This window comes from Oryctolagus cuniculus, chromosome 21, assembly GCF_964237555.1.
Source record: "Oryctolagus cuniculus chromosome 21, mOryCun1.1, whole genome shotgun sequence".
Lineage (NCBI taxonomy): Eukaryota > Metazoa > Chordata > Mammalia > Lagomorpha > Leporidae > Oryctolagus > Oryctolagus cuniculus.
This window is the reverse complement of record NC_091452.1, coordinates 16,551,035-16,579,032: the sequence shown is the minus strand read 5'-3', so window position 1 is coordinate 16,579,032 and position 27,998 is coordinate 16,551,035. Positions and strand designations below refer to the sequence as shown.

The following is a 27,998-nucleotide window of genomic DNA, read 5'->3' as shown; positions in this document are numbered from 1 at the left end:
ACTGTGGTACAGTGGGGTAAGTCCCTGCCTGTGATGCTAGTACTCCATATCAGAGCACTGGCTGAAATTCTGGCTGTCCCGCTTCCAATCCAGCTCTCTGCTAATGCACCTGGCAAAGCAGCAGACAACAGCTCAAGTACTTGGGCCCCTGCCACCCACATGGGAGACCAGAATGGAGTTCCTGGCTTTGTTCTGGCCTAGGCCTATTGTGGCCATTTGGAAAGTGAGTAGGCAGATGGAAGATCTTTCTGTCCCTCACTCTGTCCCTCTCTGTCATAATGCATTTCAAATACATAAAACAGATTTAAAAAGAGAGAGAGAAGAAAAGAGAAAAGAAAAAGAAGACAGGCACCCAGACTGGCTAACTATGGAATCCCCAAGACTGGGGACAGTGCAAACTATTCAATAAAGGCTGGTAAAATGATAGACACACACACACACACACCCCTGAACCAAATAGGAAGCCAAGAGTTAAACCACTCTGCAAATTCCACCCTACCCTATTGAAGCCCTACTAATAATGTGGATGTGCTAGAACTTTGCCCCAGAGGATCTATTTCCGACACTAGAAAGATATAGTCAATAGCTTTAAAAGTTATGTCCCAAAACTAAGGCAACTTACCTCCTAGATGAATGGGATGGTCTACATTCATCCATTTGGATTTGGGCAAGGCCACCAAAACCCCTTTCTCCCTCTTCATTAGCTGCATTGTAATGGTGTCACCAACAACATACTGGCGAGATTCTGTGGCAACAACACTGAAACACAGACAATCAGATGCAGCAAATCAAGGAGTTGGCAAATGGGGGTCTACTCTATTAAATGTCTCAACCTCACCTCTTAAGATCTTTCTTATGCACAGAACTGTAACAGATGGGACATTTACTCCATGTCTTCTCACTCAGTGAAAGATAGTGCAGGATGCATGCCCAGCAGAAGATGTGCCCACAACGGGTTATCTTGGCTGCAGTAGGTGGGTAGAGGCATATTGGGCAAGATGGCACTTCATGGCTACAGATGCGCTGAAACAAAACATAACCACAATTTCACTGCTCTCAGAAGTGACTAGAGAGGAGTCAGCACTGTGGCACAGCAGATACAGCCACCGCATGCACTGCTCACGTCCTATATGGGTGCAGGTTCAAGTCCTGGCTGCTCTACTTCCAATACAGTTCCCTGCTAATGTGCCTGGGAAAGCATCAAAGAAGATGGCCCAAGTGCTTGAGCCCCTGCACCCACATGGGATACCCGGAAGAAGCTCCAGCCTCCTGGCTTTGGATTGGCCCTGCTCCACCCATCACAGCCATTTGGGGAGTGAACCAGTGGATGAAGACCGCTCTCTGACTCTGCCTCTCCAACTCTGACTTTCAAATAAATAAATAAATAAATCGTTAACAAAGAAATAAAAAGAAGTAACTACAGAGTGTGTCAAACTTAGAATCTCTCCTCTTCCATTTCCTTTCAACACATCTTCAAAGAACTATTTTAAAATGCAGATGTACATAAGTTCTTCAAGCAAATCATTAAAGAAACTATAATAATGGTTTAACATGAAGTATTTTTTACAGGTATTTTAGCTGTTCCATATTAACAAAAAAAAAAGACGGAAATCACCATATAATGCTACTTACAATGACTTAATATGTACACACACCTAAAGGCATAAAATGATCTAGAAATAATCTACCAGTAATTTCCAACAGGAGTTAGCAAGACTTTTTGCTTTGTATTCTGTGAGTGTGTGTGTGTGCGCGCGTATGATTTATTATCATTTTCCTTTTGAAAAGCAGAAAGACAGAGCAAGCTCCCATCTACTAGTTCACTCCTCAAATGGCACAAACAGCTACAGCTAGGCCAAGCCAAAGCCAGCAGCCAAGAACTTCATCCAGTCTCCCACATGTGGTAAGGATCCAACCAAACACCTGAGTTGTCAAGTGCTGCCTCCTAGGCTGTGCACTAGCAGGAAGCCAGGACTCAGACATAGGCATTCTGATAAGGGATGCAGGCATCGGAGGTAGCAGCTTGACTGCTGTGCCAAACACCCATCTATTTTTTAGCTAGCTTATTTTTTGTAAGATATTTTTATTTTAATTGAAAGGCAGAGTTACGGACAGAGATGCTCCATCTGCTGGTTCATTCCCAAATGGCCACAATGGCCTGGACTGAGCCAGGACAAAGCCAGGAGCCTGACACTCCTTCGGGTCTCCCATATGAGTGACAGGTGTCCAAGCATTAAGGCCATCTTCCCATGCTTCCCCTGGAGCATTAGCAGGGAGCTGGAAAGTAAGAACAGCCAGAACAGGACCTGATGCCCATATGGGATGCCAGTGTTCCAAGTAGGAATTTAACCTTTGCCACAATACTGGCCCCTATTTATTTGAAAGGGGGAGAAAGAGAGAGAGAGAGAGAGAGAGAGAGAGAGAGAGAGAGAGAGAGAGAGATAGATATCAACCGACCTTCCATCTGCTGGTTCACTCCCAAAATACCTACAATAGACAGGAACTCTATCGGGCTCTCCCACATGGTTGGCAGGGACCCAAGCACTTGAGCCATCATCAACTGCCTTCCAGTAAGTCCATTAGTAGGAAGCTGGATTGGAAGCAGAAGTGAGACCCCATCCCAGGCACTCTGACATACTATATGGGTATCCCAAGTGGTGGCTTAACTACTATAACGAATGCCCACCGCTGTATATTTTTTTAAGACCAATGCAGTTTTATAGTCCTTCTATGTCAGTCTCAGATGAGTTTATGAATTTTCACAGTAATGCCAATCTAAGCTTTGCATTTAAAAGACCTCACTCATTGGTGGGGGAGGGGGGGTAGTGTCTATCATCTTGAAAGGTATTTTACATCGATATCCTATTAGGATCAGCAAGGGGATACCTAGAGTTTGTAACTTCAGTGGAAAACAAATGCAGGGGCCGATGCTATGGCACACTGGGTTAAGCTACTACCTTCAGTGCCAGCATTCCATATGGGTACCGATTTGAGTCCCAGCTGCTCCACTTCCAATCTAGCTCCTTGCTAATGTGCCTGTGAAAGCAGCAGATGGCCCAGGTCCTTTGACCCCTACCATGCACATAGGAGATCCAGAAAAAGCTCCTGGTTTCCAACTGGCCCAGTCCCAGCCCTAGCAATCATTTGGGGAATGAACCAGAGGACAAAAGATAGGTGTCTCTCCTTCTCTAATTGCCTTTCAAAAAAATAAATTAAAAAAATTATTTTAATTTAAAAATGTAGCTGTGGCTTTGATAGTACAGTTGTGTGACTCATTCACTTACCACAAAGCTGAGGCCTAATTTGATACTGACTACTACAAATAGCTGCCAATGAGGCAATGTCCATGTAATGAACCCCAGCCGGGGTAAGGAGGGTAACTGGTATCCCTCAGAGTCCCCAGTTATCACTTTCTAGGACAGAGGAGCTGGGAAGTAGGACCTCTTGAACATATTCAGGTAAGATCCTTCTATATCCCATCACTGCAGGGCACTGCCAACACACAAAGAATTGCAGGGAGAACCAACAACTGACTTCTGAAAAACGTGTGCAATAGGCAGAAAAAGGTGTTGGCAACAAACAATGCCAATGGCTGCTATGTCACTACAGCCCCTTTCTTTAGTTCTCTCTCATACTAACAGCTCACAAGTTTGGCTGAGTGACTTACCACTTGTTCCACAAAGTCCCAGTTGACTAAGGTATCAGGATCAGCAAAATGAGCTGTGTAGTCTTGGTCTTCAGACACCACAAATTGGCAGCTAGAAACAGGGAGGAAGGCAGAGAAAAGGCAAACTGTCAGAACCCACTAATGAGCCTTTTGCAGAAATTCATCACCTGTTCACTTAGAAATCACATGCAGGCCACTGGCAACCCTGGGCCACAAAGCACAGTACTATAACTTCAGCCGCAGCTCTGAGCTCTGGCAGGAATCCAAAGGCTCAGCAGGAAGAAATATAATCCCACAACTGTTTCTTTTGCTTCCAAGTCCGGCTACATTCCCTCTTAGTTTCCTCTGAACTAAAATTAACCTACTTTGTGGCTCTATCAACCACCAATAAGCCAAGCACCCTCCCTCTCTCTTGGAACCCCAGAACATGGCTAGGCTAGTATTTAAGATTAATAATTGTTCTGAGTCACTCTCAAGTTTATATATAAAATACAAATTGGTTACTTCAGTCTAAATCTGAGGTCAAATTTTGCATTTTGATTAATGCCACAAAAAAGGAAACAAAGTAGAATCAGTACTTGAGATATGAACACCAACTGTCTCAACTTGTCATTAAATTCTCCTTTTAAGAAAGTTTCTGGGGCCGGCACTGTGCCACAGTGGGTAACACCCTGGCCTGAAGCGCCTCCATGCCATATGGTGCCGGTTTGAGACCCAGCTGCTCCACTTCCGATCCAGGTCTCTAGTATGGCCTGGGAAAGCAGTAGCTCAAGTCCTTGGGCCCCTGCACCCACGTGGGAGACCCAGAAGAAGCTCTTGGCTTCGAATCAGTGCAGCTCCAGCCGTTGCGGCCAAATGTGGAGTGAACCAGCAGATGGAAGACCTCTCTCTCTCTCCCTCTCCCTCTCCGCCTCTCTCTCTCTGCCTCTCTCTCTCTCTCTCTGCCTCTCTCTCTCTCTCTCTCTGCCTCTCTCTCTCTCTGCCTCTCTCTCTCTGCCTCTCTCTCTCTCTCTGCCTCTCTCTCTCTCTCTGCCTCTCTCTCTCTGCCTCTCTCTCTCTCTCTGCCTCTCTCTCTCTCTCTCTGCCTCTCTCTCTCTCTCTCTGCCTCTCTCTCTCTCTCTCTGCCTCTCTCTCTCTCTCTCTGCCTCTCTCTCTCTCTGCCTCTCCCGTCTGTGTAACTCTGACTTTAAAATAAAATCTTTAAAAAAAATTTCTTGGGGCTGGTGCTGTGGTGTAGCAGGTAAAGCCACTGCCTGCAGTGCTGGCATTCCATATGGGTGCCAGTTCCAGTCCCATTTGCTCTACTTCTGATCCAGCTCTCTGCTGTGGCCTGGGAAAGCAGAAGATGGCCCAAGTCCTGGGGCCCCTACACCCACGTGGGAGACCGGAAGAAGCTCTTGGCTCCTTGCTTTGGATTGGCATAGCTAAAGCCATTGCAGCCAACTGGAAAGTGAACCAGCGGATGGAAGACCTCTTTCTCTCTGCCTCTCCTCTCTGTGTAACTCAAGTAAATAAATATTTAAAAAAAAAAAAAAAAGTTTCTTGGGGCCGGCATTACAGCATAGCAGGTTAAGCCTCCATATGGAGGCCGGTTTGAGACCCGGCTGCTCCATTTGATCCACCTCCCAGCTAATGTGCCTGAGAAAGCAGCAGAACATGGCTTAAGTGCTTGGGCACCTGCATCCACGTGAGAGATGCAGAAGCAGCTCCATGTTCCTGACTTTGGCCTGGCCATTGTGGCCATTTGGGAAGAAAACCAGCAGAAGATAGATCTCTAACTCTGCCTTTCAAGTAAACAAAAAATACATCTAAAAATAAATAAATAAGTTCATCCTCATTATATAGAAACTAATTATCTCACAATGATTAAACAATTATGCTCAAAGGTCAACAGCCAAAATAAGATTAAAATCTGGGCCCAGTTCTAACCGTTTCTTTTACTTCATCATGATATTAAAGACATTTATGTAAGCAATGTAGTCTTTAAAGTACCAAGGATATCCACAGGGAAAGTGAATGACAGGGAGGGAGAGGGAAAGAGAAAAACCAGAGCAATTCCTTCTCTAGCTCTCTCCCCTAGTTTAAAAGAAGCTTCCTCACAGCATCCAGCTACCTAGATACTCAGCCTCACCATTCTGTCGGAGCAGCAATACTCACTTGGCCTGTAAAAAGAGTTCCTTGTTGAAAGGCTTATGTCCCCACTTGTTCCTTTTACCCCAGCTGCCATGACCACTGCCTTCAAAGTGACCCGCTTGGCCACGGGGCTCAAAAGTGAAATTCAACAAGTGGTTCAGGTTGATCTTCTTAGGACCAGAGAATTGGGCAGGGCTAAACTCTGCCCGTTGAGCCTCTGCTACCTAGAGAGAATGAGAATGAATCAGATTATTTCACATGAGGACAACAGCAGAAACCAGCACAACTCCTACATGGCTTAAAATATTTAACTAAATAAAACAGGCTTAAAGTAAACAATCTTCCTAGGAGGTGGTAATACAATAGCCTACCCAAGGTCTGGATGGCAGTGAAGAGAAAAAGAGCCTTTACCATACAATTACTTAAACTGTTTAGTCTGCTCTAAGTGGCTATTAACCTCGAAATGACAAAACCTAGCACGAACCCTCTAGCTATCTTAAAGCACAAAGGCACACATACTGGATTGCTCTTCAGACAGTTCCACAGGACTCCTATACCTTCACTCTTGTTAATATTTGGTTTGTTTCTAGCAAAGGGGATTTGTAAAGCCACAATCTGGAAGTAGCCTGCAGTCTGACATTACTAACTACCTTGGACTTCTGGATTCCAGAGACCTTCCCTCTGAGATACATACTGTTATTGTTAACTAAAATTGTTAACTAGGGGCCAGTGCTGTGGCGCAGAGGGTTAAAGCCCTAGCCTGAATCAGCACCGGCATCCCATGTGGGCGCCGGTTCTAGTCCCAGCTGCTCCTCTTCCCATCCAGCTCTCTGCTATGGTCTGGGATAGCAGTGGAAGATGGCCCAAGTCCTTAGGACCCTGCACCTGTGTGGGAGACCTGTAAGAAGCTCCTGGCTCCTGGTTTCAGATCAGCGCAGCTCCGGCCGTTGCAGCCATCTGGAGAGGGAACCAGAGGATAGAGGACCTCTCTCTGTCTCTACCTCTCTCTGTATCTCTTGTCTTTCAAATCAGTAAGATCTTTAAAAAGAAAATTGTTAACTAAAATTGCAGTGCAATAGGGTTAGCCACCACTTGCAACACCAGCATCCCATATCAGAGTACAGGTTCAAGTACCAGCTGCAATGCTTCTGATTCAGTTCCCTGCTAATGCCCCTGGGCAAGCAGCAGATGGTGGCCCAAATCCAGGGGTCCCTGCCACCCACAAGGAGACCTGGCCCAGCCCCAAAAGCTATCTGGGAAGTAAGCCAGCAGATGGAAGATCTCCCTGGTATTCTGTCTTTCAAATAAATCAATCTTTGAAAAAAATAAATAAATAAAACTGGGGCAGGTGTTTGGTGCAGCAAGTTAAGCCACTGCTTGTGATGCTGGCATCGCATAACAGAACATCCACTTCTGATACAGCTTTCTGCTAATGTGCCTAGAAAGGCAATGAAAGAAGGCTCAAGTACTTGGTTCCTTGCTACCCATGCAGAAAGCCAGGATGGAGTTCCTGGCTCCTAGCTTCTGTCTGACCTTGCCCTGTCTGTTGCTGCCATTTGGAGAGTGAACCAACAGAGGGAAGGTCTCTCGTCTCTGCCTTTCAAATAATGAATAAACCTGCACCTGCCTCTCTGACTGTCAAATAAACAAATTTTAAAAAACTGATAGAGAACATGTTACATCTAGAAATAAACCCAACCAGCAGATTCAGAAACAGTTTAGAACATGACAAGAAACCATCCATATGAGAACTATAGCTGCCCACAAAGATGGAAGAAATCACATCAGGGAATATTTTGGTCCCCTTAACACACCCAAACTGAAGTGGTACGGAACCAAGCTATAAATCAGCTGGTGCATTTCCCAATCCCACTTCCCTTTTAATGTTACAAATATTCCGCCACATCACATTAGTATACTGCCACTTTAAATGACTACATACCATTACATTATATGGGCTGAGTCTATTATATGCCAATTGTTTGAGGCTTTCCCACCCCAACAAAATAATGTAATAAACACATTTTTGGGTGGCTCTTTGGGTACAAATGCTTGGGTACCCACATTTCTTTTGCAAGTGCAGGAGGAATTATTGGATCAAAGGAAATAAAGATGTAAGGCTTTTCTGCTTAATAAAATTTGGAGATTTTTAGTAAGCAGCACTTATACCTACATGGGATGGCAAAAGATACCTTCCATCCCAGAGGCATTGAATACACCCTCTGAGATATTCCGAGCATATAGATTCACAGTATATGACCTTTGAAAATGTACACAACTAGTAACTACCGCAGTTTAACAACTTCCTTTTTTATCCCAATAGATCTTGGAGCTAAGCCCATATTCTGTTTATGAAAGTCACAACAGGAAGTCCAGAACTCCCAGGTCACCCTTTTGTCATCCCCCAGACTCTCATCACCATATGGCTCCAACCTTCCCTAGTTACCACAAAGCCCCAAACTTACATCTAAGATCAATTAACCTCCGAAATTCTCACTCTTGCACCTTCACCTTGTCACAGCTGTCACCTCACCTTGCCGTCAATGTCACTATTACACCAACCACTGTAAATCCCGACTATCCTTCCAAAACACTGACCTCTCAGCTCTCTGATCTCCTTTCTTCCAGTCAGCTTGCCCTGCACCCTATCTTAACCATCTACTCCTACAGTTTACCTTCCAGAGCTATGCTGACCAATATAGTAGCTACTAGCCAGATGCTGCCATGGATGAACTATAGTCTGTGATACATGGTCAAATTACATTTTGGATATACTAGGTCAATTAATTTCATTTGATGCTGGTATTGTGCAGATTAAGCTAATACTTGCAATGCCAGAATCCCATATTAAAGTGCTTGGTTCAAGTCCCTGCTGACCTACTTCCAATCCAGTTTCTTGCTAATGTACCTGGGAAGGCAGCAAAAGATAGCCCAATTACTAGGGTCCCTGTCACCCATCTGAGACCAGAATAGAGTTGCTGGCTCCTGGCACAAACTGATCCAGACCTGGCTATTGCAGTCATTTGGAGAGCAAACCAGAGTATGGAAGATCTTTGTGTGTCACTCTGCCTGTCAAAAAATGAAGAAAGGAAGAAAGGGAGGAAAGAAGGGAAAGATTTAATGGGCCTATTCAAGGAAAAATCTTTCATTCATAAAATATTTACTTCTCACATATTATACACCAATGCCACTCAGGAATTTGGAATATAACATTGAACACTGTCCTTTTGGTGCTTAAATTCTAGTTTGAGACACAATAAACCACAATTTAAATCTGCTGGTGAGTGCTTACTGATTTTAAAAAAGTAGACTGAGGGAAATGAATAGATACAATGAGTAGTTTCACAAGATGGCTAAGGAAAATTTATCTGAGGGAGATGGATTTGAGAAAGACTTGAAAGAACCCAAAGGAGCACACACTATGATTTCGGGGAAGAGTGTCTCAGTGAAAAGGCCAAGAAGGGGCCAGTGCTGTGGCATTAACAGGTAAAGCCACCATCTGCAGTGCCAGCATCCCATGTGTGTGCTGGTTCGAATCATTGTGGCCAACTGGGGAGTGAACCAGTGGATGAAAGACCTCTCTCTCTGCCTCTCCTTCTCTTCATTTGAAAGTCGGAATTACAGAGAAAGGAAAGGAAAGAGAAGGGGAACGAAAAGAAAAGAAAGGCAGAATTACAGCGAGGCAGAGCGCAATCTTTCATCTACTGGTTCACTCCCCAAATGGCTGCAATGACCGGAGCTGGGCCGATCCGAAGCCAGGAGCCAGCTTCTTCCAGGTATCCTACATGAGTGCAGGGGCCCAAGGACTCGGGCCATCTTCCACTGCTTTCCCAGGCAATAGCAGAGAGCTGGATCAGAAGGAGAACAGCCAGGTCACACACTAGCACCCATATGGGATGCCGGCACTGCAGACAGCGGCTTTACCTACTAAACCACAGTGCCAGCCAGCCCCTTACAGTCATGTTTTTAACCTACATATTCCAAAGTATACCTACAGTTCACAAGTACTACATAAATTAAGGTACCTCAAATTTTCCACACTTTCTCACAACCAATGGTTATTTAAATCTATGATTTTTTAAAAAAATTTTTTAAAGGCAGACAGAGAGATACACAGAGCTGGAGATACAGAGACAGAGAGATCAATCTTCCATTGGTTGGTTCACTCCCCAAATGGCTGCAATGGTGCCAAATGCCTGGAATTCCATCCAGGTCTCACACATGGGTGGCAAGGGCCAAAGTACTTGAGCCATCTTCTGCAGCTTTCCCAGGTGCATCAGTAGGAAGCTAGATTGGAAATGGAGCAGCTGAGACTCAAACCAGCACCCACATGGGATGCCGGTGTCAGAGAGCGGCATAACTCCAACCTATAATTATGATGGCTTCTTCCTCTAAGGTAATTTTTACAACTTTCAGGGAAAGAAGGCAAAGTTCAGAATCTAGTTATTCCTCAACTAGTCAAGACTGTTCTGGTTATCTATTCTTCTACCTCTTGCTCTCCTCATTAATTACTGGTAAACTGAGGAGGAAAAGAAAAACTCAAATCTCATGCTTCTTATATTCTAGAAAGAACAACCTCCAATTCCATACCTCATCTCGTCTTCCACCATTAAAAGAAGAGCTAAAGAGTTTGCTGCTGCCGCCACCCCTTTCAGGAGGCATCTTGTTAAAAGTTTTGCTTTTCTGTGAACTGGGGCGACGGGGCTGGTTGCTAAAATTTTCATTTTTGGGGTAGGAAGGTTCACGTTTGCGATTATAACGCTTGGATCCACTCGAGTTCTTTCCATCTGAAAGCAAGAAACACAAAATTGTTAGTTAAGATATGACAGAAATGGTCAGCTAATCGCTCTCTACCTCCCAACAAAACATATTTAAACAAGGTTAATAAACCCTTCTACAACCTCCAAGAAATCTGGCTTGGGACTGAGAACTAATGCTTTGAACAAGATAACACATAGTGAGGTGGGGTCTTTGTTTTGTTTGAAATGACAGCCTAAGAAGTCTCTCCCTCAGGAAAAATACAACACAGACCAAATCACATAGATTCTCAGTATATAAGTCTTTTTCATACAGCTTAATCACTGCTCTTGTAAAAGTCCATTCTGATAAAGTAACAGGAAAATAAACAGCCATTCTATATTTGGGCAAAGTATTTTATCCTGAGATAAGACATTATTACCTTTAAATTACTTTTAATTACTAGAACACAGCCAGATTTTATATTCTAAGAGACTGGCCCAAGCCTTGGCAGATAATCAAGCAATATAAAGGCAAAACAATGTATTTTACATTCTAGAGGCCAAATAAATTAACAGAAAAGAGGCTAAGCTCTAATAGCGTATTAGATCAGCTTGAATTATATGCTTTTTAAAATTATTCTTAGGGCTGGCACAGTGGCATAGTGAGTAAAGCTGTCACCTGCAGTGCCAGCATCCCATATGGACACCTGTTCTAGTCCTGGCTGCTCCATTTCCGATCCAGCTCTCTGCTATGGCCTGGCAAAGCAGTGGAAGATGGCCCAAATGCTTGCGCCCCTGCAACTGTGTGGAAGACTGGGAAGAAGCTCCTGGCTTCAGATGGGCACAGCTCAAGCCATTGCAGCCATCTGGGGAGTGAACCAGCAGATGGAAGACCTCTCTCAGCCTTTCAAATAAATAAATCTTAAAAAAAAAAAAAAAACCACTATTCTTGGGGCCGGCGTAGTGGCGCAGTGGGTTAACCCTGGCCTAGAGCACCACCATCCCATATGGGCGCCGGTTCTAGTCACAGCTGCTCCTCTTCCCATCCAGCTCTCTGCTGTGGCCTGGGATAGCAGCAGCAGAAGGCCCAAGTCCTTGGGCCCCTGCACCTGCGTGGGAGACCGGGAAGAAGCTCTGGCTTCAGATCGGCACAGCTCTGGCCACTGCGGCCATCTGGGGAGTGAACCAGCGGATGGAAGACCTCTCTCTCTGTCCCTACCTCTCTCTAACTCTTTCAAATAAATAAAATAAATCTTTAAAAAAAAAAAAAAACCCCTATTCTTGATTTTCTGATTACTCCTAAAGAGTATGTATCTGGGGTAGCACGGTAGCACAGCAGTTGAAGCTTTCACTTGCCATACTGACATCCTGTATCAGACTGCTGGTTCAAGTTCCAGCTGCTCCACTTCCGATCCAGCTTCCTGATAACATGCCTGGAAAGGCAGCAAAAGATGGTCCAGGTATTGGGCCCTGCCACCCATGTGGGAGACTAGTGTAGAGATCCTGGCTCTGGGTTTTGGCCTAGCCCTGCCAACTGCTGTGACCACCTGGGGAGTGAACAAGCAGATGGAAGCACTCTCTGTGTGTCTCTCTTCTTCTGTCACTCTGTTTTACAAATAAATAAAATTTCTGAAAAACATACATGTTCAATTTTGACAATATAGAACAATTTACAGTTGCCAGTGGGGTGGGCATTTGGCCTGGTGGCCAAGTTGCCAATTAAGACACCTCGTCCCATCTTGAAGTACCTGGTTTTGATACTTGGCTTTAAAAATAAAATTCCCAGTATCACAGAACATCAAGCTATTAATATTTAGTTTCCTTTTAGTCTCCACTTTATACACTTAACATCTTTAAAAAAAAGATTTGAAAGGCAGAGTTAGAGACACACCAAAAGAAAATGAGAATGAAAAGAGGGAGGGAGGGAGAGAGAGAACGAGAGAGAGAGAGAGAGAGAGAGAGAACGAGCTAGAGAGAGAACACGAGCTAGAGAGAGAACACGAGCTAGAGAGAGAACGAGCGAGCGAGAGAGAGAACGAGCGAGCGAGAGAGAGAACGAGCGAGCGAGAGAGAGAACGAGCGAGCGAGAGCGAGCGAGAGAGAGCGAGCTAGAGAGAGAGCGAGCTAGAGAGAGAACGAGCTAGAGAGAGAACGAGCTAGAGAGAGAACGAGCTAGAGAGAGAACGAGCTAGAGAGAGAACGAGCTAGAGAGCGCGAGAGCGCGCGCGAGAGAGCGCGCGCGAGCGAGAGACTGAGAGAGCGAGAGAGAGACTGAGAGCGAGAGAGAGACTGAGAGAGCGAGAGAGAGACTGAGAGAGCGAGAGAGAGATTGAGAGAGCGAGAGAGAGATTGAGAGAGCGAGAGAGAGATTGAGAGAGCGAGAGAGAGATTGAGAGAGCGAGAGAGATTGAGAGAGCGAGAGAGATTGAGAGAGTGGGAGAGAGATTGAGATTGATTTTTTGCTGGTTCACTCCTCAAATGGCCATAAAGGCCAGGCCTGGGTCAGGCCAAAGCCAGGAGCTTCACCAGGGTCTCCCACATGGGTCCTGGGGCCCAAACACCTGAGCCATCCCTCACTGCTTTCCCAGGTGCATTAGCAGGGAGCTGGATTGGAAGTGGACCAGCTGGGACTTGAACTGGCATGTCCATATGGGATGCTGGTGCTGCAGGTGGTGACAACCAGCTATATCACAACACCAGCCCCATATACTTACATTTATATAAAATGACTAGCACACAAAACATGCTGTCTTATTACTTCATGAGCATCTGCATGTATTTCCAGTGTTCAAAAGCATGAAAAATGGCTATACTAACTACTATTAACCATGCTCTTGTAAGAGTCAATCTCCTACTGCTGTTACACCTAGATGACATCTGGTTTTGATAGTTTGATATTATGGGAATGGTAGCCTCTTTTGAGAGGCTATCCAATTAATTATGTGAAATGTTTAAAGTGGAATTAACAGATAAAAGTATGATCACTAAAGCCTTTTATACATTCTTAAATTGCTTTCCAGAACTGTTATACCAATCAATTTATATCCTAATAGCACCATAAAAACAATGTCTGGTTCACTACATTCTTGTTAAACCTGAGCTGAATAAATTCTCTTCAATTACAGGTTCAAAACGGTTTCTCACTTTAAATATGAATCTCTCTGATAACTATCAACAGCTTTTTCAATCTGGTGGTCATGTGTATTTCATGAAACGAGCCTATTCGCATTCTTTGTCCCATTTTTTTCTACTGTAGATTCAAAAACATTGGGGGGGGGGGGTGCCAAATTGAATACAGAACCCTGGTGAGAAACACTTAAATGCCAAAGTTTACCAGCTTAAAATAAAAAGCAAAATAAAACCTGAGCACCACATATAACTAAATAACTTAAAGAGGTTCACAAATAGTCCTTGGCAAAAAAAACAAACAAACAAAAAAAATCCATTGAGTTTATCCTCAATGGGGTAGTGTTAATTTACAAAGTTACAAGATCACAGCATGAGCCTCAGTTGGATCCAAATCAGATTTTCCCAACAGTTTAATCTTGTTTATAAAAAAAAAAAATGTAATTAATAGAAACATGTCTGGAAAGGAACCATACCTGGCTGTTAACAGTAGCTTTAGGAAGTGGAATTGTTCATTTTCACCCTTTTACAGTTATTCATAGGAATCACCAAAATGAGCTTTTAAGGGATTCCACCCCAAGATTCTGACCTAAACATACATAATTATTATTTTCTAGACTTATTATCTGAGTAATTTAAAAACCTGCAGGTACTTAGAAAAAATTATTTCTTGTCAAGTAGGATCATCAGTTTACTTTAAAGAAGACTAAATAAATTAAAGGTGAAGTAAAGTTTCTGAGAAAAGGAAATGTGAGTTAATAAGCCAGAGTCTAAATTTTGAAAGCACTCACCTCACGGGATGAAAAATATGCTATCTTCTCCAAACCTAACCAACTATACCTGGGACTCAAGCCGACGGTCATCTGACATGACAGCAGTGCAGACAGAATAATCAGAAACTTGGCAGGAACAGGTTCATGCCTACCAGTAATCCTTAAATCCCAGTTACGGATAGTAAGCAGTTTCATCTAAAGTTAGAATTTAGGGGCCCCTGTTGTGGCACATCCTGCATCACAGCTCAAGTCCCTGCTACTAATCCACCTCCCTGCTAATGCAACTGGCAAAGCAGTGGAGGATGGTCCAAGTGCTTGGGTCCCTGCCACTCACATGGGAGATCCCAATGGAGTTCTTGGCTCCTGGCTTCAGCCTGGCCCAACCCCACCTGTGGCAGCCATATGGGAAATGAATCAGCAGATGTAAGATGTATGTCTCTGTCATTCCGTCTTTCAAATATTTTAAATAAATGTTTTAATTAAAATTTAAGAACCAGACTTTTACCTATGATTTCAATTAGCAATAGTTAAGTGTCAAACATAGTACACTGGTAGCAACACAAAAGTTGGAGCTCTAGATCTTACACATACAGGGGACAGAGTCCCACCCAATTCTACCAGTGAAAAAGAACTTCTTTCCTGCTCTGTCTTCCTTAACCCTATTCCACTCTACCTCATGAGAACAAATGAGGTCTTAAGGGGACTGGTACAAGAAAATGCAGGCCGGCTGTGTAGCACAGCAGGTTAAAGCTCCAGCCTGAAGCGCCAGCATCCCACATGGGTGTTGGTTACAGTCCCGGCTGCTCCTCTTCTGATCCAGCTCTCTGCTACGGCCTGAGAAAGCAGTGGAGGATGGCCCAAGTTCTTGGGCCCTTGCACCCACATGGGAGACCAGGAAGAAGCTCCTGGCTCCAGATCAGCTCAACTCCAGCCTTTGGGACCATTTGTGGAGTGAACCAGCAGATGGAAGACTTCTGTGTCTCTAGCTCTCTCTGTAACTGTATTTCAAGTAAGTAAAAATAAATCTTTAAAAAAAAACTCATGTTCTTCAAACATCATTAGCTATGACAGTTTCCAATGATCCCGCATTTGACCCTGCCCCCCCCCCTTTTTTTTTTTGGACAGGCAGAGTTAGAGGGTTCACCCCCCAAATGGCCACAACAGCTGGGGCTACACCGATCCGAAGCCAGATGCTTCCTCTTGGTCTCCCATGCAGGTGCAGGGCCCAAGTACTTGGGCCATCCTCCACTGCTCTCCTGGGCCACAGCAGAGAGCTGGACTGAAAGAGGAGCAACCGGGACAGAATCCGGCACCCCAACCAGGACTAGAACCCAGGGCACCAGCACCACAGGCGAAGGATTAGCCTAGTGAGCCGTGGCGCCGGCCAACCCTGCTTTCAAGACAGGACATTCTCAAGTGTGCACAGGTTAGGTAAAACCAGAGTCCCCAGGCAAGGGCTTAAGAAAGTCAACTGGCACTCACAGCAGGAGGGTTTTCATTTCCTATGACCACACTGGCAAGGAAGCAGCTTCAGGACATGTAGAGTAACATATCTCTGACGGACAGTGAACTGCTCACTTCAAGAACAAATTACAACAAGTAGCCACTTAAGTATTCATGATATTAGTTGCTAAAATCAACTCCCTCCTGTCTTCCACTCACCTAAGGCTATGAAGTAAGCAACTAGCTCTTATCTCTAGGTCCAGACAGCTAAAGACTAAAGGTACTGTCAGAGCTGGGAAGCAGAGATAAAACTCAAAATACTGTTTTGAGATGCTTTGTATACAATTTGCCAAGTTACACATGCAAATAACTTGGGTAGAATTTGTTCATGTTTCTCTAATAGCAAATGAGATGATCCACTTTAGATATTAGAAAACAGATAAAAATCAAGTTCTGAGAGAAACATTCTAAGGTAAAGCTTTAAATCTCAAGAACGGTGCTTTGCAGTACTGGCTGCATGCCAAATTCATTTACAAACTTTTAAAATTACAAACACCCAGGGTCGGCGCTGTGGCATAGAGAGTAAAGCTGCCACCTGCAGTGCCAGCATCCCATATGAACGCTGGTTCAAGTCCCAGCTGCTCCTCTTCCGATCCTGCTTTCTAATATGGCCTGGGAAGGCAGAAGATGGCCCAAGTGCTTGGGCCCCTACAACTCCCTGGGAGACCCAGAAGAAACTCCTGGCTCCTGGCTTTGGATCAGCCCAGCTCCAGCTGCTGCAGACATTCGGAAAGTGAACCAGAGGATGGAAGACCTCTCTCTCTTTCTCTCTCTCTCTCTGTGTAACTCTGCCTTACAAGTAGCAGGTAAAACCACCACATAAAGTATGGGTGCCAGTTCGAGTCCTGGCTGCTCCACTTCCGATCCAACTCTCTGCTATGGCCTGGGAAAACAGCAGAAGATGGCCCAAGTGCTTGAGCCCCTGCAACTGCATGAGAGACCTGGAAGAAGCTCCTAGCTCCTGGCTTCAGGTCAGCACAGCTCTGGCCGATGCATCCAATTGGGGAGCGAACCAGTGAATGGAGATGCCTCTCCTCCTTTCTGTGTAACTCTGCCTTACAAATCAAAATTTTTTTTTTTTTTTTTAATTTTTGACAGGCAGAGTGGACAGTGAGAGAGAGAGACAGAGAGAAAGGTCTTCCTTTGCCGTTGGTTCACCCTCCAATGGCCGCCACGGCCGGCGCACCACGCTGATCCGATGGCAGGAGCCAGGTGCTTCTCCTGGTCTCCCATGGGGTGCAGGGCCCAAGCACTTGGGCCATCCTCCACTGCACTCCCGGGCCATAGCAGAGAGTTGGTCCGGAAGAGGGGCAACCGGGACAGAATCCGGCGCCCCGACCGGGACTAGAACCCGGTGTGCCGGCACCGCAAGGCGGAAGATTAGCCTAGTGACCCGCGGTGCTGGCTCAAATAAATAAATCTTAAAAAAAGAAAATCAAACCATGTTTCTAAAAGCAATGATATTATTTTAAAAAAATTACAAATCCAGTATCCAAGGGCCCCACCTAGTCCTAAAGAACCACAAAGAATTGCTAGAAAAGGGCCCCATACATCCCTATTCTTAAAAAAGACCCTCAGGGGGCCGGCACTGTGGCAGAGCAGGTTAAGGCACCTCCTGCGGTGCTGGCATCCCATATGGGCACCAGTTTAAGTCCCAGCTGCTCCACTTTTCCATCCAGCTCCCTGCTGATGCACCTGGGAAGGCAGAGGAGGATGGCCCAAGTCCTTGGGCCCCTGCACCCAACGTAGGAGACCCAGAAGAAGCTCCTGGCTTCAGCCTGGCCCAGCCCCAGCCATTGCAGCCATTTGGGAGAGTGAACCAGCGGATGGAAGACCTCTCACTCTGCGTCTCTGTCTTTCAAATAATTTTATAAAAAAAGGTCCTCTGGAGATTGAGGCATAGCCACAGCTAAAAACAACTGCCAAGACACATTCCAAAATGGACAGGACAATTAGTTAAATGGCTTAAGTCCAGAACTCAGGATCCCAGAGTCAAAGAATAAGAGACTTAGAAACTTAATCCAGTCTTAGTTCCACATTCTTTAAAAGATCTCTACCAAGTTAACAGTAGGTGTATCTCTATTTCCCACATTACCAAATTAAAGGCCACAGGTTTTTCCCCAGTTATTTGGCATCATCAATATTTCTAGCTCTAACTCCGACAGGTGGCACAGCCCAGAGGTCAGAACACGAGCCAGGAAGTTTCTGCTGCTGATTCATGCTGTAATCACAAGCAAGTTGCTTACCCAACATCCCGAGTGGTTGACAAAGAACTTCAGGAGGGGCAAAAAAAGGCCTTACTACATAATCAACTGACACCAAATTGAATCCAGCTGAAATTAGTAACACTCAATGAAAGGAAAAGAAAGCTGATACCATGAATGATGTATATGCCAGCAAGTTACCTGCTTGCTGTTTATTAATTTGTGAATATTTATGAATATTGCCTAGGACTGCATAAGAATTTACTAAGAAAAGCCACTAACACCTCTAAGCCTTAGTATTCTTGTCTGTAAAACAGAGCTAATACTTTAACCCTCCTTCCTCATACAATCATGAAGATTAAGAGCAAACTTCAGTAAAATGCCTACCATAGTTGACAGTTATCATTTGAAAGCCTGGTTTTTTAACAAATACCCATTGTTCCTGTCAAGAGCACCCACGGGATTTCCAACATGCTAAGCCGTATAAATCAAGACTCCAGCCAACAGACCCTGAAACCCTGTAACTTCAGTGGTTTTACTGAAGCTATAAATCACCTCACTTTTCAAAACCATTAAAACCTGCATGTCCCTTTACAGCTCAGAATCGTACTCCAAGGCAGATTACCACTAGTAACCTGGCTTCCGATACCAGAATACAGAAGAGTGTCAGGACAGTGCCTCGTACCACCAACCTCAAAATAACTGCTGCATAACACCTGACCTTCCCTTAACCTCCACAGCAGGATCATGCACCCAGGGGGATGGGGCAAGCGCCTAGTTCCAGCCAGGATCCGTTGTTTGCCTACGAATTGCCTAGCCTCTGCCGTGCCACTCACTGTTGATCTTCTTAGAACTGCATTGTAGCCTTACTGGAGTGAAGCTATAGAAATGCACCCAAGAAAAGAAATGTTACGTAAACATTTAAAGCAATTAGCCAAGGTAAAAAGCTGCTAGAAAGATCAAGAAAATCCGAATAGTCAAAATGTATCTATTTCCGGTACAAATGAAGGGCAAACTTAAGCCAACAACAGGAACAAAGGCTCAAGTACATTAACCACATAGCTAGGAAGCAAACGATCACTTATGACATGGCTGAAAGAAAAACCAGACGGTTTTCTTTTTCTCACACAAGGTAGGAAAACAGAAAGGGAATTAAACACTCAAATATCAAAAACTTCTTGACAAAAAAAAAAAAAAGGCAACCTGTCTTTCCACCTCACCCTTCATATTCTTACCTCAACTCAGTACTTTGAAATTCAAGAGGGCCATACAACATTTTCCAGCAGAATCAAGTATATCAAGTTATGAGTGAGTTTTTAAAATACTGCACACACCTGTCTATGAAATTCTGCAGAATCTGAGTCTACCCTATGGTTAGAGCAGCAGTCTCAAAGTCACAGCATTTGAGGGCTAAAATCCCTGTCACAGCACCACTGGTCTAAGCAGTGATGTTGAGGTGTATGGCTACCCTTAAGCCCCAGTTTAAAATCAGTCAATTTCCTACTCTTTCCTTTCCTACTCTGTCTTTTAACTAGTTCCTAAATATGAGCAGTTCTAAATAAAGACAGTGCATTTTGGTTGAAGTATTTAGCTTTAAGTCCATCCTTCCTTGCTACGGAAAGAGAGAAGATAGAAAAGCAAGCATGGCAAGGGCAACTGTGCTCAAGTTTATGACACACACATACTAAAAACACACTAATGCCACTTGCGTATTTCAGACAACCTAAAACAAGTGCTCTGCAAGAATTACTCCTTCCTCAGAAACTTTCAATTAAAATAGTAAACAGGGGCATTTGATACAGAAAACATGTGCTGGGACATCCACATCCCACATCAAAAATATCTAAGTTCAAGTCCTGGCTCTGCTTCTGATTCCAGCTTCCCACTGATGTACACCCCGTGAGGTAGCAAGTGAGGGCTCAAGTGGTTGGATCTCCTGCCACCCACAAGGGAGATCCCGAGGGAGCTCCCAGCTCCTGCCTTCACCCTGGCCCAGCCCTGGCTAACCCGGCAGATTAGAGTTCCGTCTCCCTGTGTGTTTTTTTTTTTAAAGGTGTGTGTGCACGTGCGTGTACAAATCACTGATCTAATCATTAACATACTGTATTCATGTATTGAAATATCACACCATAAAACACATAAATATGCGTTACTATGCGTCAATTAAAAATTAAACTATGAGGGCCAGCACTGTGGCGAATCTGCCACTTGCGACATTGGCATCTGACATCAGAGTGCAGGTTCAAGTCCCAGTTGCTCCATGTGCGATCCAGCTTCCTGCTAGAGCACCTGGAGAGGCAGTGGAAGATGGCTTAAGTACTTGGGCCCCTGCCACCCTGCAGGAAGACCAAGATGAAGTAAATAAATTTTTAAAAATTGAAACTATGTAAAAAGGTGAACAAGCATCTTCCACACATTTTATAGTACTTAACGTATTTTAAAAAGAACTAGTTTAGGCCGGCGCTGCAGCTCACTAGGCTAATCCTCCGCCTTGCAGCGCTGGCACACCGGGTTCTAGTCCCAGTCGGGGCACCGGATTCTGTCCCGGTTGCCCCTCTTCCAGGCCAGCTCTCTGCTGTGGCCCGGGAAGGCAGTAGAGGATGGCCCAAGTGCTTGGGCCCTGCACCCCATGGGAGACCAGGAGAAGCACCTGGCTCCTGCCATTGGATCAGCGCGGTGCGCCGGCTGCGGCCGCCATTGGAGGGTAAACCAACAGCAAAGGAAGACCTTTCTCTCTCTCTCACTGTCCACTCTGCCTGTCAAAAAATAAAAATAAAAAAAAAGAACTAGTTTAAGTAGCCAGAATGGCAACAATTAATATTTATTCTATACACATCTGTTTGAAATGTTAAGACTGACAAATATTTGCTTTGGTCAAACTACAAGAGAATTCTGTTTCATAATTAGTTCCACCACGGGGCCGGCGCTGTGGCACAGCAGATTAAAGCCTGCAGTTGACTTAAAAAGGAACCCCAGGAAAATTAGTCGAGAGTTCAGATAGTTGGAGAACCAAATCCTTAACAGAGTATCTGGGAATAGAATGCAAAAGTCATTTATCACCTATTCTGGGAAATATTCAGACCACTAAACCAGCTCAACAGTAGCTGCTCCATATCCTTAGAAGGATCTGAAAAAGCTACACGTGTGCAAAGCCCCTAAGTCCACATACCGCTTCCTGACGTCACCTGAGCCCACACTACTCTCTGCTTAGGTATTTTAAAAATTTATTATCGAGACACCTGGTCACCACCTGAGTTTCACAAGCGCCCTCTGGAAGGCCTCAGCACACCAGTGAGTGCGCTGGGCAGGCCCAGCAGGAAACTCTGAAGTCAAGTCAGTAAGCCTTTCAAGTCAGTCTTTCAGAGTCTTACTCTTAAAAGGTTTTAAACAACTGGACCTCCACATTTAGGGAGTCCAAATACTTCTCTTTGCCACACACTCTATTCTGGAAAACACCTTCCTATTTCTGCTAATACAATCAAGCAGAGCAGAGACTGGCTCACCGGCTTTGAAAACGAGGACCGGGCTCTCCACTCTCCCAACTCCTAGTACGCCCCCCCTCACTTGTGCTTTGCTGAAGTGTGGACCATTCCTCCGGGCTGACAGGTTAGTGACTGGGGTAGTGGTAACAGACCTAAAGCCTACTCCAGTACTCAGCACATGGCAAACCCTCAACACACGACAGCCACCGTCATCATTACGGCCGCAACACTAAAACCATGACTCCAAAGAGGACAATGTCCCTGTGAAAGGACAATGCTATTCCCCAGCACACAGGAATCAGCAGGCTTTCGCTAAACAACAGATGTCAGCGAGTTCACCTGTTCTTAAGCTTACGGCTTCAACTACCAGCTCCCCCTCTACCAGCAACTCAGCCACTAGGGGTCTGGCAAACCGGAGGGCCCCAGACAGAGCGACCCCAGGGCCTGGCTCTGAACCACAGCACACTCATTCACGGAGTGAGGCCAGGTCAGCAGACAGGAGATTTGAGTCTGAAAACCCTAGAGCCCCAGCCCTCTACCCAGTATTAATTCAACACTACAGAACACACAACTTACAAGTTTTAGATGGTGGACCGGCCAGTCGGACGAGCCCTGTCCAAGGCCTGCCGAGAGGCACACACTAGCTGGGCGACCTCACCCTTTCCCGAACCTCAGCTTCTCCATCTGCGAAATGGGGGTAAGAACAGCACCCACTCCCCTCCAAGCCGTTCTGAGCAGGAATGCAACAAGGGGCCCGGAAACCAGGAGGCCCAGTGCTCACTAGTTGAACTGTAAACCACAGGAGCCATGGAAAAGGTGATGTGACGCCCCCCGCCCACGACCGGGGGCCCGCCCGTACCGCTCTTGGGTTTAGACTCGCCGGCGGGCCCCGCCGAGGCGGAGCGGGGCGGCTGTTGCCCTTTGCTGCTGCCCGAAGAGGCGGAGGAGCTGTTGGAGCCGCTGTTCTTGTCCATGTCGGAGGCGGTGGCGGCGGCGCTGGGGGAGCTCTGCGGCATCAACGGGGGCCTCGGCGGCGGCGGCGGTCGGAGCGGAGCGGGCGCGGCGGGGACCCAGGCTCATGGCGTTCAGGGCCGGCGGGGGTCGGCGGCGGCAGCGGTTCTCGGCCTTCATGGCGACATTTTTCCCTGTTTCCTTCCTTGGCTTCTCAAATTGGGAAGAGAAGCGGCGGGAGGGGCTGTCGAGCCCGACGGCGGCGGTGACGGTGGAGGAGGAGGCCGAGGCTCGGGAGTCCGGGCCGGGCCTGGCGGGGCGGAGGCTGCCGGGGAAGGGGAGGCGAGGGAGGGTTCGCGAGCCCCGCCGGCCGGCCGGACACGCTCTCCCGCCGACGGGCAGGAGAGAGGGCTGGCTGTCTTGGTGTCGGGGACCGGTGTCTCCGACACAGCGACCGACACTCGCCTCTAGGCCGAGGCCGAGCTGCTCCGGGAATGGCGACGAGTCGCCAAACAGCATCCCGAAGTACCCGGATGGAGTATATATAGTGGAGATGCATGAGATGAGCACTCTGGGAAATGTAGTTTTTGTTTACATCCGGGTCCAGTGAGTTCACCCCCCCCACCACCCGTCCCACCCCTCGCTGGAGGGGCGCACGGGATTAAGGGACTTGTAGTTTCATCCAAGTCCAGATTTTCGTCTTAGTACACTAATCATATGTGTAGTGGGTACATGCTAATAATGATACAACTGGAATGCCTGTGGACTCCTTATGGTCTCCTTTGTTTTATGGTTCTTATTCTAGTAGTAATGTCGGTTTTATGAGGCTTTCATAGTATCTCAAATTTGTAATGATAATAGTGTTAAAAGTAATTCCTCATACAATACTAAATTTCATCGTCAGTAACTCATGTTAATATAAATAATTGTAGGCCGGCGCCGCAGCTCAGTAGGCTAATCCTCCGCCTTGCGGCGCCAGCACACCGGGTTCTAGTCCCGGTCAGGGCGCCGGATTCTGTCCCAGCTGCCCCTCTTCCAGGCCAGCTCCCTGCTGTGGCCCAGGAGTGCAGTGGAGGATGGCCCAAGTGCTTGCGGCAGCCATTGGAGGGTGAACCAACGGCAACGGCAAAGGAAGACCTTTCTCTCTGTCTCTCTCTCTCACTGTCCACTCTGCCTGTCAAAAAAAAAAAAAAAAAAAAAAAAAAGCTGTGGGTCCAGCATTGTGCTGCAGTGGGTTAAGCCGCTGCTCACAATGCTGGAGTCCCATGTTGGAGTGCTATTTAGAGTCTTGGCTGCTCCACTTGTACTCCAGTTCCCTGCTGCGCACCTGGGAAGGCAATGGATGATAGCCCAAATACTTGAGCCCCTGCCACTTGTATGGGAGATCCAGATGGATTTCCAGACTCCTGGCTTATGCCTGGCCTAGCCCTGGATGTTACAGGCATTTGGGTAGTGAACCAGTGGATGGAGGTGCTCTCTCCTTCTCTCTCGCTCTGTTACTCTCTTTCAAATAGATTTTTAAAATGTGGAGAATGGGCTGGCGCCACGGCTCACTAGGCTAATCCTCCGCCTGCAGCGCTGGGACCCCAGTCCCAGTTAAAGCACCAGATTCTGTCCCGGTTGCTCCTCTTCCAATCCAGCTCTCTGCTGTGGCCCGGGAGTGCAGTGGAGGATGGCCCAAGTGCTTGGGCTGCATGGGAGACCAGGAGGAAGCACCTGGCTCCTGGCTTCGGATCAGCGCAGTGCACTGGCTGTAGCACGCCGGCCGCAGTGGCCATTGGGGGGTGAACCAACAGAAAAGGAAGATCTTTCTCTCTCTCTCTCACTGTCCACTCTGCCTGTCAAAAAAAAAAAAAATGAGAATGACTCAAAATGTCTAGATAATTTACTCATAAACACAGCTGTTAAGTGATGTTCTCAGCTACCTAAGCAATTACCCATTTTATAGACATGAACACTGAAACAAAAACTACTTATGCACTTTGGAAATCACATTGCATCCAACTGTGCTTTGGAAAACTAAATGGTTCCCTTCTAACCATTGTAACAGAAGTCAAATGATCCCATGTACAGTATTAAAGAGAACAAAGGTTTCTCAGTCATCCTATAGTTAGGAAACTATTATGTGTCAGGCCTGGGCTGGGCACAAGGTATGCCAAACAACAGGAAAATTGAGGCCACTGGCTGGCGCCGCGGCTCACTAGGCTAATCCTCCGCCTTGCGGCGCCGGCACACCGGGTTCTAGTCCCGGTCGGGGCGCCGGATTCTGTCCCGGTTGCCCCTCTTCCAGGCCAGCTGTCTGCTGTGGCCAGGGAGTGCAGTGGAGGATGGCCCAAGTGCTTGGGCCCTGCACCTCATGGGAGACCAGGATAAGTACCTGGCTCCTGCCATTGGATCAGCGCGGTGCGCCGGCCATGGCGGCCATTGGAGGGTGAACCAATGGCAAAGGAAGACCTTTCTTTCTGTCTCTCTCTCTCACTGTCCACTTTGCCTGTCAAAAAAAAAAAAAAAAAAAGAAAGAAAAAAGAAAATTGAGGCCACTGATATGATTACAGTGCCCTACGTTATGGAGTTCAGGAAATGAGAAACTACAAGGTGAGAATGTAATAAGGGCTACAAGTATTGTTGACTACAAAATGCTGACCAGAGCAGAGACTCTAAGAGAAAAGTCCAGTTGCAAGGGATCAAGGAGGACTCCCTAGAGTGCTGTCACATGCGCTGAACACAGGAGAATGAGGGAAATGTTAGGAGCCCTTTGAGAATGAATGAATGAATGAAATTGTAACTGAGTCCTACTTGGCTGCTTATTAGTCATCACATGGTATAAAGACATGAATAAGTCTATATAAATGAATCACAATATTGGAATTTACAGTTTAAACTGGGATGAAGGGAGTCAGATATTAATCTTATGTTTTTAAATTTCCTTAAAATAGCCTCCACCAGCCCTTGTCCTGCCTTACCTCTCACAGCTTTCCCCCGACAAGTTATAGTGAAATAAGAGAACGGCTACATACTGTTGGTCTGGAAGCTTAATTTAATGCCCAAAAGGAATAGCCCCGAACGTGATATAAATTCTTTTTTAAAAGATTTATTTATTTACTTGAAAGGCAGAGAGAGAGAGAGAGAGGAAGAGAGATCGCCCACCCACTGGTTCCTTCCCCAGTTGCCTGGAAGAGTCAAAGGTGGACCAGGCAGGGGCCAGGAACTCCATCTGCACTTCCCATGGGGATGAACACCAACACTTGGGCCATCATCAGCTACGTCCCAGTGTTCCCATCAGCAGGAAGCTGGGTCGGAAGCAGAGGAGCCAGGACTTGATCTCTAGCACTCCCATGTGGGATGCAGGCATCCTAGGCAGCAGTTTGCCCACCTGTGCCATAATGCCTGCCCTAGTGAATTCTTGTACATAGCTAGGTGTGACAGAGACACTGGAGTTCCTAATGAACCTACATTTCCTTTAACAAGGGTGTGAGAACCCTGAACACGTGGATGAGTCATTTCTTCCCTCTGTTCTTAAAAATAAAAGGAAAGAGAAATCCCACTGTAGGATTTCTCAAAAGAAAGCAGTAGGTGTCCATCTGTGAGGCTATATTAAACCGGAAACTTTCATTCCAGAATACTTTCTTAGGATCGTTGGCACTTGCTCCTTGTGAAATATTTACAGAAAACATACATTTAAAAAGGGACTCAAAGCAGAAACATACAGAAACCCAAGCAAAACTCAACAGCCTCCATCCTCTTTTGTACAAGATGGTCTACATTACCCTTTCCATAAAAAAAGAATGAAAATCTGGGGTGGAAATCAAACACACATGACATGCCAGTTGGACCTAGAAATGTCAGCAGGAGATGAAGTGTGAGTGGTTTTTGGTACTGGCAAAGCTTTATTTCCATTTATGAATTTCCTGGGTTCAGAAAATGGACAGCACACAGAATAGTCTTTCCTATGTTTAATTTCCAGGGTATTCCAGCATATGTTTTTCAAGAATGGTCTGTAAATCTCCTTGCATCAGAATCACCAGAGAAGCTTGTTCAGATAGGGTCCAGGGAAATACACAAATTCACTGGTTTAAGATTTCTGGTAACAATCTAGTTGTTAGCCTAGCAGTTGAGACACCTGTGTCCCCATATTGTGATAACTGGGTCCAATCCCAGCTCCAGGGCTCCACTTCAGCTTCCTGCTAACGCAGACCTCGGGAGGCAGCAGTGACAGCTCAAGTAATTGGGTTCCTGCCACCCACGTGGGAGACCTGAATTGAATTCCTGGCTCCAGTCACCCACTTTAGGGGCATTCGAGAAGTGACTCAGAGGACAGGAGATCTCTCCCTCTCTCTCTAATTAATTAGTTTTTTGTTTTTGTTTTTTTTTTTTTTTTTTTTTTGTTTTTTGTTTTTTTTTTTTTTTGACAGGCAGAGTGGACAGTGAGAGACAGAGACAGAGAGAAAGGTCTTCCTTTGCCGTTGGTTCACCCTCCAATGGCCGGCGCGCTGCAGCCGGCGCGCTGCAGCCGGCGCACCGCGCTGATCCAAAGCCAGGAGCCAGGGGCTTCTCCTGGTCTCCCATGGGGTGCAGGGCCCAAGCACCTGGGCCATCCTCCACTGCACTCCCTGGCCACAGCAGAGAGCTGGCCTGGAAGAGGGGCAACCGGGACAGAATCCGGCGCCCCGACCGGGACTAGAACCCGGTGTGCCAGTGCCGCTGGCAGAGGATTAGCTTATTGAGTCGCAGCACCGGCCCAAATTAATTAATCTTTAAACTTAATTGGCTGCAATCTTTTTGTTTAAGTCTCTGGCAGCTGGGGCCCAGGCATCTGATTTTAAAGCTCAAACCCTGGGCCAGCATTGTAGCACAGCGGGTTAAAACCAGTCTGTTCAACTGGCATCCCATATGGGCACCCGGCTGCTCCACTTCCCATCCAGCTCCCTGCTGCTATGCCTGGGAAGGCAGTAGAAGATGGCCCAAGTGCTGCAACCCACATGGGAGACGGGAAGAAGCTCTGGGCAGCCATGTAGGAAGTGCATCAGCAGATGGAAGATCTTTCTCTCTCTGTAACTGTGCCTTTCAGATAAATAAAAACAAACAACTCTTAAAAATATAGCTCAAACCTGGTGACTCTTAGCACACCAAAGTTTACAGGAATTGACCTCGTGACCTTGCCCTTTGACCCACACCACGCTAGTTTCCCCTTTCCACAGCAGAAAACGAGAGATCTCTACATATTTTCCGAGCGGGCAGGATTCTGAGACGTGGCCGCTGACAGGCGAGTGGGGGAACCACCTCAGGTCCCCTCGTTGCTGGCGAGCTCTATATTAAATTTGGGAAGAGAGAGAGGATGGGATTACGAGTCGGATTCACAGACTAGTTTCTGGATCCCCGAAATAACGTCCCGCTCCTTAACACCAGGCTTCAGGGCGCGT

The 27,998-nt window shown here is 46.2% G+C and overlaps 1 protein-coding gene across 6 annotated transcripts in view; it reads right to left on the bottom strand.

The window, feature by feature from the left end:
• Nucleotides 1–23,100, bottom strand: part of RNF10 (ring finger protein 10) — a 41,720-nt gene extending 18,620 nt beyond the window's left edge. For all 6 annotated transcript variants that reach the window (XR_011385226.1, XM_070066003.1, XM_070066004.1 and 3 more), the window contains exons 1-6: nt 22,487–23,100; nt 10,391–10,587; nt 5,825–6,024; nt 3,668–3,758; nt 839–1,023; nt 623–759 (exon numbers count right to left, since the gene is read on the bottom strand). Coding sequence is in view for 5 of the 6 variants with exons in the window: in XM_070066003.1 (XP_069922104.1) it covers nt 623–759; nt 839–1,023; nt 3,668–3,758; nt 5,825–6,024; nt 10,391–10,587; nt 22,487–22,643 (967 nt within the window). In the remaining variant the exon portion in view is untranslated. The remainder of the gene's footprint in view (nt 1–622; nt 760–838; nt 1,024–3,667; nt 3,759–5,824; nt 6,025–10,390; nt 10,588–22,486) is intronic.
• Nucleotides 23,101–27,998: the final 4,898 nt, after the last annotated feature.